Raw genomic sequence first — 10,475 nt, 5'->3', positions numbered from 1 at the left:
TATTTGGCAACAAATCAAAGTGCGTGTACCTACTATAATTTACAGCAGAAAAAAAGGACATGATTCAATTTCTGGTACACACTTATGTACTGTATTCCCTATGGCAGTTACAGATATTCCAGCTTCCCATCTTATGTGCTACAAATACCCCTCTTCATCATGTGAGTTTACAAAGCTCGTAAACCATCCCTACCCTCTTCTCAAATTAAAAATAATAATAATAATAATTTTAAACACACACACACACACACACACACACAAGAAGACACACACATACCCATCAAGAACAATAGCCAATGTGTTAGGTGAGCCAAGAGATACTCGACCGACGCAATCAGTATCCCAGAATGCTTTGCGCACCAACACTATTTATATATATGGTCTCTCCAATACATGAACTTGTCGGGACATTTGACACCCGATAAACGAAAGGTAAGTGGCTTTGTTATCAATCGGCTTGATTCAGCTTAATGAAACGACATGTGGTGAGTTCTCTTGCAGTAATTAGTAATGATTTATCGTGCTTCATGGGTGAAGGACCAGACCGGTGGATGCACTTTCCCACTTGCAACTAAAAGATATACTGTAGTAAACAGAAAGTCATACGCGGGGTCATAAATGTAGCTCCGCCTACGCGTACTACTAATACTACGACTACTAATACTAATACTAGTGCTAGTAGTAGTACCGCTGAGTTTAATTAATGAAGTTCAACTTAAATCTTTTAGTGTAGATACCTGTGTTCGATGACCTGATTATTAAGGATCAATATTATATGGCCCTTGCCATAAGGTGTCTAGACATACCTGTAGATCTACCGGTATAATACACATAAGCATATTTTCCCCTTAATTGTCCCTTAATCTGTCATGATACGGATTATATTTTTTCTTTGAAAATATACCTTAAAGAGACAAAACCACAAACATATCCGGAGAAAATGGCCTTCATGCACCAAAAAAGAAGAAAAAAATAAGTCAAAATGCTGCATGATTTTTTAGATAAAAAAGTAGACCACATATTTAGGGGGCCTCATACTTGAGTTGTTTTTTCATGGTTTTTCTCGGCTTAGGTCATTTTTCTTTATCCATCATCATGAGCTAATTTGGAATTTATCATCATGTACTAAAATGAAAGAAAAAAATGGGCTCATCCTGTCGGTGTTTTGACTGATACTCCGAAATGCGATCTGACACACACCTTGAAAACGGGTAGTGTGGTCCGATATACCGGTTAATTCAGGATCCTTATGTGCCGAGTCTGGTAGTTGGGTAGGCCTGTTATAGGACCAAGACGTTGTGTGAATCTTTGCTTCAGTGTTCTGCACTTGATGTTTTTTAATAGATTAATATTTTTGTATTTATAATGCAAATGACAAGTTTTGCAAAATAAGAATGAAGCAGGTCCTGTAATGAGTAATAGTTTTGTGGCATTATATAAGAAAAGAATCATTTCTATACAGCCTTATGTACATGTTGTAGTCATACAGCTCTATAAAGGTGAACAGAGAGAAGATTCACATCTGATAGAGACCTACAATAGATTGCCACTGGCAAAGTATGTTACATTAGCCTGTGGTCCTTTGACTTTATAATTCATATAAAACAGATAATTTATTTCATTGATATGTGAATTAATAGTATTCTGGGGTAAGAGTGACAAACTTCCTTAACAGATGTGTTTACAACTGTTTTGTAGCAGTCATAAATATAATAATCTGGAGAACCATTCAACACCTAGCTCGTGGCAGAGAGCAGTGGAATATCTTTATTGGTGCCCAAGATGCCTGACGGCATAAAAGGAAATAGTAGTATAGTATAAATTATGCTTTTCCAAGGGCAACCATTAGACGTCCATGTATACTACCAGAATTTGCTGATATGTGGGAACCACCCATGCTTGCGTGTAGATTTAGTGCGTACTAAACACCCAGCCTCTTTAGCCGCTTCATGGAAAATGTTGCTTAGGCCTGTCAGTGTAGAATTTATCTTATATTGTGTTTCATCAGGTTGTAAAATGTCACATGCTGGTAGAGGCAGCTTTTTAAGCGTCTTTTTTACTAACAGTATGTTGCATTATTAACATCATTTGAGAGTACTAGTATTTATTATTCATTGATGATCTTTTGATTGATTTCAGTATGTTTGGAAGTTATATATGTTCCGGACACAAGTACCACACAATTTATATTTGACTCAATAGATTACTTATGTACTTAAAAAATAGTTTAATTTCCCATTAAAAAAAATGGTGCATTGTGATATAAAGCGCATTGTTTTTATTGCTTATGTACTAGTAAAAATTTATCACTGTGTCAAAATTTTCCGTCCATTAATCAAATGTCATTTTTTTAAACTTCAAAATAAAATGATAAAAATTGCTTTTCAAAACTCATTCGAAGTAAAAGATTTGAATTTAAATTAAAGTTGTGTGATAAATTAAAATAGTTGTACAATTTTTCATCTGCAATGGTGATCAATTATCAATATTTCTCAAAAACTGATCAATTTATTTTTGGTTTTTAAGTTTAGTCTTATCAATAATCCTGCCAAATTTACCAAATTTGAACCATGTTTGTATTATAAACAATTTTGTAAAATACACCTTGAAAGAGTCAAAATCTCATCAGTTAGGCAAAATGAATACCACAGAGATTTCTAGAACATATCTTTAGAAAAGATGCAGTATAGCAGTAAAATAGAATCAGTTGGCTATATGTGGATTGAAAATACCGATATTTGTTCTTTATTTTTCACAGTAGCTAAGTCAAACATAGCTGTGAATCACTGAATGGATACACTATACCAGTAATTAAAAATAGAACCAGTTGCTACTGTATATGTGTATTGTAAAAGCCGATATTTGTTCTTAATTTTTCACAATGGTTCAGCCTTGGACCTAAATAGAGAAGGACAAGTAACGCGGAGAAAGATCAAAGGATAATCGGCTTAGCGCGAGCTCTTCGCGAAACGATGTGCGTTCGGATCAGGTGACCTCCCGTACAGGTAGCGAGCATATCGCGGCTGTTGATGACTTTTTGTGTCATTTGGACAGGTAGCTGGTGATAAGGCGAGGAAAACGTTCGGGTGGATGAGTCAAGACACTTATAGAGATAAAATGTAAGTACAATTTCTTTTGCTATTTTGGATGCTAGATGAGAATAAGGTATGTTTGTTCATGGAGGAATTCAAAATGCCCAATATGGTGAAGGCAATCGTGTTTGTTGCCGTAAAATGAGTGTTTAAAATTGTACAACTGCGGTGTCGAATACTTGTCTTTAGCTATGATCCGATAGAAAAATATTTCTAGTCTCGAAATTTTACCTCTATGTAAATAATTAGCCATAGATGCGGTAATAATTTAACCTCAAATCGTGTTTTGAATTGAAATGACGCAATTCCTCTCCGATTTATTCGACTCGCCGACATCGTTTTAGGTCTGGTATTTTTTACGTACGGTTTAGATAAAGGTGGCATCAACACCGCTGTGTACTATATGTATAGGTTTATGTTACTTGCTTAAGTGAGCCCGAATTATGGAATGATAATTAATATTTTTAACTCTTAATATGGGCTCTCGTTGCAACATGGCACCACACATGCAATTGTGACACACAAAAACGCACCTGTGATCCTTTTAATATCCTTTTATCAAAGTTGACATTAACACTGCTCTGAAGTATATACATATTTACACATTACCGGCTACAGTCAGCTCCGGTCTGAGAATGATAATTATTATTTTTATAACTCTCAATATGGGCTATCATTGCAATATGGCACAACACATGCAATTATGACTCACAAAAACGCACCTGTGATCCTTTTAATATCCTTTTATCAAAGTTGACATTAACACTGCTCTAAAGTATATACATATTTACACATTACCGGCTACAGTCAGCTCTGGTCTGAAAATGATAATTATTATTTTTTTGACTCTCAATATGGGCTAACATAGCAATATGAGACCACACATGCAATTGTTACACACAAAAACGCAACTGTGATTCTTTAAATATCCTTTTATCAAAGTTGACATTAACACTGCTCGAAAGTATATATATATTTACACATTACCGGCTCCAGTCAGCTCCAGTCTGAGAATGATAATTATTATTTTTTTAACTCTTAATATGGGCTATCATTGCAATATGGCACCACCCATGCAATTGTGACACACAAAAAACGCACCTGTGGGCCTTTTAATATCCTTTTATCAAAGTTGACATTAACTCTACTCTGAAGTATATATGTATATTCACATGACCGGCTAAAGTCTGCTCCAGTTTGAGAATAATAATTATTAGTTTTTCATTTTTAAATTGGATTCCCTAAACAGAATAAAGACGATTGACAAACACCCTCATTGGTCTTATAGTGAAAGTGTATATGTGGACATGTACACATGCAAAGTTCATGATTATATTTACTCGGGTAATGGTCATAAAAGTAGATCTTGATCACATTTGTGATAAGAGTCTCACCTCTGTAATTGCCTTGCTACATTGCATTATCTTGTTATCAGGTGCTTTAAATCTTTGAAATAATCATGAGACATGCCTTTGGATAGCACCTAGCTGGCTTTATCAAATCATCAAAGGGCCAGACGGCTTAGTTACCTGGCTGATAATGATCTAGAAAGTCCATGCCTAACAAGGGAAGTAAATTTAACTAGAGGGAAAATCTACCTGACAGGTAGAATCTTGAGATGCATTTGATAAGGCTTACCTGTGGCTCAAATGTCCAAGTAGAAGTAAAAAAGGCAATTGTCATTTATAGTAGTTTGTGATAAAAACATTCTTATTCTCTTCCAGATTCTCTCCACAAGATGCCGGAAAGTTAAAATTGGACAATGCACCATTGCCCAAGAGGAGACTCACTAATTAAACATTTGAACAGTAATTCACATAGGTCAATGAGAAATTAGTTTATACCTTTTATAAATAAGTTAATACTACTTGGATACAAATAGGAAATAACTCCAACATGACTTTCACAAAAGAGACAAGACAAGAAAACTGCACATGTATATTCATCATCACTAGCTTTGTAACAAGCATTTTAAAAATTTAATGTTTACTTTTATAATAATAAATATTGGAATGTACTCAAGTTGTTTTATATTTCCTATCTTATAATGAAAAAAAAAATCAAATGTAAAAAACATGGATTATATGTTTAGACAGTTTTTTCTTGCTTGATTGAAATTGCATATTCAATTACCTCAGAATACACTAACTACAGGTTTAAAAAATCTGATCCTGATAAAATTCATACTCACATTTGATATTGGCCCTCTTGCAGTGATATGCGTCTTATTTATCAAATCTTTTATTATTTAAAGTTGTGTAAAAAAAAAAAAAGGAAGTGAAAAGAAATAAAAAAAAGATTTTTTATATCAAATATATGCATTTTTTATTACCATAAGATCAGTATTGGTGAAATTAATCTCATATTGTAAACGGGTAACTTTTAATGAAAAATAAAGCGAAATATAAATGAAAGATAGTTGCTGAATGAAAAAAACAAATATAATAAATACTTATAATAAGTTCTTGAATTACGACTGCTTTTCAGTTATGAAAACAGAAAGCCATATTTTGGTACCTGGTGTATTATTTTCTACCAAACTAATACGACAAATCTGACTCTTAAATAACTAATTAAAATTAATGTAAACCTAGATGAAATTTCTAATTAAGATCTTAATTGCTAAGTGAAAAAACCCAAATGTTATAAATGCACAAGATCATACTGTCTGTTTGTTGAAAATCTAGGTAATAATTCAAGCTGTAATTCTACTCTTCCTTTTGAGAGACTTTCTCAATCCTTTTTCTTTCGTAGATGCAGACACAGATTCTTGGTACTTTTCTTTAAGCTGTCTGCAAAATGAGTGGCCCCTAATGGTAATATATAATTTCACAAACATGCTAAAAAGGTCCATTTTTAATTTGTCTGATTCACCAGCAGTCAGTTCTTGTGTAAATTTGATTGATCTTCCGGGGTGTCACAGCTACTGGTACATGTAGGAATGAGATTTCCGGTCGTTGGGTGCATATTCCTGTCCTGTCAGAGACTACCTCACGGACAGGGAAAGGCAGCAGGTATTGAAGACAAACTTCTCACCCCGTTTTTATGAGGTAACGGGGAAAAATGCCGAAAACCCCTCAATAAATTTCCACGTGTTGACGGAAACCTGTGTGCTCGCAACTGCAAGATGGCGGCAATGCTGTATCATAGCAACCACGAGGGACTGCGAGAAATTGCGTTATCAATGCAGAGAAACAATAGAAATGCACCAAAGCACAGCGCGCGCTACCTTGATAATAAGCTGTTCAGACGCCCGTGGAGCTATCAAAACAGATTATGTGAGACAATAGGCGAATGTTTACCCGAACGCACATAGCTTCAAAGGAAGATGCCGCGTTTCTTGTCCTTCTCTATTTAGGTCCAAGGTTCAGCCAAGCTTGGCTGTTAATCACTGACTGGTTCAGGACTATGGGAACCACATAAAACAGACTTGTCCTTGCTATTTTATTTTTATGCTAAGTCAGGCATAACAAGGGTCATTCAGTGTATGAAAATATCATTGATTTTGTGTTTGTTTTTGTCAGCCAAGATGGAAAGACACAACATTGCTTTCTATTTCAACATTTTAAAGAGTGTTATGAGACTTAGGCTGCGTTCACATGAAAATCTATTTTCTAAAAATCTAAAAATCTATTTGCGGTATCTTGTGATCACGGTCTGTGCCCTGAATACCCCACGGCGTAATTATGGGCAGCGCAAGCCAGTTACTTCCAAAGCTGTAATTAATTCTCGTCGCTGCCAGTAATTACGCCACGTGGTATTCAGGGCACAGACCATGACCACAAGATACCGCAAATAGATTTTTAGAAAATAGATTTTTCATGTGAGCGCAGCCTTATAAATTGTCGGGTGCTGTTTGCCTGGGCTGGTAAGTAAGAAAAATTAAAAAAAATACAATCACAAGTGTGTGTGTTTGCACGTGTGTTTGTGTGTATGTGCATGCAGGTTTGTTTCTGTCTGTCTTTGTGTGTGTGTGTGTGTGTGTGTGTGTGTGTGTGTGTGTGTGTGTGTGTGTGTGTGTGTGTGTGTGTGTGTGTGTGTGTGTGTGTGTGTGTGTGTGTGCACATGTGCACGTATGTGTATGTGTATGTATAGATAGTAACAGCTAGCACCAGTGCTGCTTTGGATTGGAATGTCAGCTTTATTTATATCATCATAACTCTTGTCTTTTTTTATGTTTAACTTATTTATTCTTTTGTTTTTCATGGTTGGCCAGCATAATGAAGTGGACAGCCATTGTGCTCACCTGCCAGAACAAGCACAGTGCTAATGCCTGTCAGAAAGGTAAGGAAGATCTGGACGAGTACTAGTAGCTAGAATAAATTTTTTTCAAGTTTATAAAAATTATTCAAGGGAGTCATAATGAGAATAGATGATGATAGTGATGCATTTCCTTTCATCCCATTACAGCTTCTTGAAAGATGTGATAGTAAAATTAAATATGATACTTACAAAACTTAGGATTTTTTGTCAAATTAAATCAGCAATAAGAATATGTGAAAAAATAAGTAAGATTCAAATTAATTCAAAAGTAAATGTGTTTTTTAAAATGCTTTCTCCACAGTAGAAAAGAAATGTTGTATCTTCAGTTAATGGGAATCTGTAAGATATAGACAGAATGCAGCAGGAAATATCACACAAACAATTTGTTTAAGTCAAGACACTTTTCTTTTAAAGACAGTGCAACAGGAAATAAGAAATAATTTGTGAAAACCATTGTCTTATGAGAAAGAATGCAGCAGGAAATATGTTAAAAGCAATTTGTTACAAATAATAATTTGAGTAAGCTATCACAGAGATGTTGGAAAAAAACTCATTTCAGAACTTGAGACGAGGCAACAGAAAGGCTTCATAGCTGAGGATGTCCTGCTTCTTACAGTGGAGGACCCCGCTTCCCAAGTTGGGAGCGGAGGAGCCACCCTGAATGCTCTTCTGGTGGTGTCTGAGCATCTCAGTGCAAAGCAAGGGTACACAGTAAGTAGTTAAGGGGGTGACCCCTGGGTGGCATGAGCCTGTTGCACTTCTCATGTTGGTTGACTGGAAAATCTGTCTAGAGTTTTTGTTGTTTTTTTTTTTTAATTAACTTGAGTTTGTTCTAATATTAAATAAACAATTTTATTGGCTTAAATTTAAAACAGCTAGCCAGTTGTGATTATTTTGTTGCTGAGAATTGTTAATTTTTCTTTTAAAAAAATTCCATTTGGCTGATCTGTCAATAAGATTTTGAAATTGTCTGCTGGTATCCATTAAGATTTGCACTTTAAATTAATTTCATAAATGTTAACTAATTATTCTTGCAGGTTATTAACAGCGATGTGTTACAAAATGTACATATTCTTATCATGCATTTGGTAAGTGGCTAATTTTCACTCATACTTGTCAATTTATTTATTTATTTGTGATTGAATGATGCTAATATGTTTAAGTGAAAAATTCTTTCAAACCTGTACTTTAAGATTATTTATAAAATTTTTCTGGATTGCAATTGGATCTTTTAAAAAAGAATTCCACAAAGAAAAAGACAACCTCATAATTGTAAATAAATTCATTTATTTGAATTCTTTAGGCTAAAAAGTTAGTAAGAATAATCTGATATTATTCATATAATGCCAATATCTTTTAAAGGGGCGTGATTTTCCATTTGATGCTTGTGGTAAAGCATTTACTACACTGCCAGTGTCCTACAAGTCATCCAAGTATGATTCCCTGCTATGCAATTTTGACTTCATTTTAGACACTGTCACAAATCAGGTAGGTAGCTGTACAGAATTTATGATCCCAAAAAAGCAAATATTGAAAAAATGTCACATATTCCTAAATTTTAGTTTTAACTTTTCTACTGAAGAACTGTCAACATTTTTAAAGTGCAGCTCTCCTTGCCAAATTAGAATTGGGCATGATATCATTATTCCACAAAGTTCAACAATGTTTATTTTTTCATAATTATGATTTTGTGGACACTGTATCTTCCAAACGGCAGACACTTTTCTAATAGTGTCATTTTACATAATTTTAGAACATTACAACTCCACTACCAAACTTTCAAGAATCTCTTTTCCTTCAATTTTCTCACTGTTATATACAGGGGTTTATTAGAACTGTGACTGTTCAGTGTATTAGGTTTTTTATTAATATTATAGCTGAGATAGGTTGTCTGTACATTTGTCAGCTTCGGCTGGCTTGTAAGTAGCAGCTGTGTTTGTCCATGTCTTTGCTGAAACTTTGGAGGAAAATTTTGTTTAAACTTTATAACCTTCCATCATGGTGTTTTTACCTGCCTATATTCAGTTCTTTGCCTGTCTGTATTCATCTTTTATATAGTATTACGTATATCTGTGAATATACCAGCTGTTCAGTTAGGCTATATTGCCTGCCATCAGAATCAAACTTTTATGTAATGAGTTGATTCTCTCTTGTGTGATACATGCAAGCCAATCCTCAATTTTCATGTGGCATAAACAATACGGGATAATTGTTAGTATAGAAATATTTTTTTAAAAAATGCGTGCCTATCCATTGTTGAATCAGTGGTATTGTATCTTCTTCTTCATGTGCCATCACCAATGCAGTGTTTGACAATAATTTGCCAAAGGTTTGTGTTTTTTTGCCATAAACCAAGTGCTGTCTTGTTGGAAATTCAAAATTGTCAAGGAAGGTCTTTCGTTGTTGGCCTTGGGCACTTTTGCCAAGTATTCTTCCAATACGGCTAAGATTCTCCAATCCTCAGTGTCAAGATAAACAGTTAAGTATTATATCAGTGGTATGTATACATTTTATGTTAGTTTTTCTATATCTCCATTCAGCTTGCGCCCAATACCCCACCAGGAGTATGGGTATGCAGTACAGACATGTTCATCACAGTACCAGACCAGCCTTTTAAACAAGGTAAAATAAACACTATCATTGAGCGCAGTCAGAGCCGCGGACTAACAGAACAGCAGATCAAATATGCTGCTTAATTCCTGATTAGACTCTGAATAGTTTTCCATAGGGATTACACAACAAGCAATCAAGTGGGTCGGCCATATTTAATCCATGGATCTGTTAGTACGCTGTTCTGTGTGCGCTCTTTATGACTTCCCACTGTAGTAAATGCAAACATGAAAGCTGCCAGCACCAGAGGCATTCAGTTATGAATTTTTTTACATGTCCTTAAAGCGTGTAAGATATTTTAATGTGCTATACATATTGGTGTTTTTCCTACTGTGACTCTTTTTTTTTTTTTTCCAAAGGCTATAATGGTTTTCATGATCACAATTACCAAGTTGAAATACATGGATAGTACATTATTTACCTCAAAACTCGATAGAATATTATTTTGAAAGAACACCAGCATCTATTCCAAGCTTTTACTAAGTTTTCTGTTATACACCCCATCTGCAC

The 10,475-nt window shown here is 34.7% G+C and overlaps 1 protein-coding gene across 2 annotated transcripts in view; it reads left to right on the top strand.

Annotated features, from left to right (window-relative positions):
* Window positions 1-347: 347 nt before the first annotated feature.
* The window catches only part of LOC106156384 (L-fucose kinase), a 34,040-nt gene continuing 23,912 nt past the window's right edge, over window positions 348-10,475 (top strand). For both annotated transcript variants that reach the window (XM_013531606.2, XM_013531605.2), the window contains exons 1-6: window positions 348-432; window positions 7,309-7,376; window positions 7,915-8,066; window positions 8,393-8,443; window positions 8,718-8,843; window positions 9,896-9,977. In XM_013531606.2, coding sequence (XP_013387060.2) covers window positions 7,313-7,376; window positions 7,915-8,066; window positions 8,393-8,443; window positions 8,718-8,843; window positions 9,896-9,977 — 475 coding nt within the window. In that variant the 5' untranslated portion in view covers window positions 348-432; window positions 7,309-7,312. The remainder of the gene's footprint in view (window positions 433-7,308; window positions 7,377-7,914; window positions 8,067-8,392; window positions 8,444-8,717; window positions 8,844-9,895; window positions 9,978-10,475) is intronic.

The sequence above is a fragment of the Lingula anatina genome, chromosome 4 (genome assembly GCF_051362555.1).
Source record: "Lingula anatina isolate TDL-2025a chromosome 4, LinAna3.0, whole genome shotgun sequence".
In the NCBI taxonomy this organism is placed as follows: domain Eukaryota; kingdom Metazoa; phylum Brachiopoda; class Lingulata; order Lingulida; family Lingulidae; genus Lingula; species Lingula anatina.
The sequence above is the reverse complement of the archived record's forward strand: the minus strand, read 5'-3'. Positions and strand labels throughout refer to the sequence as shown.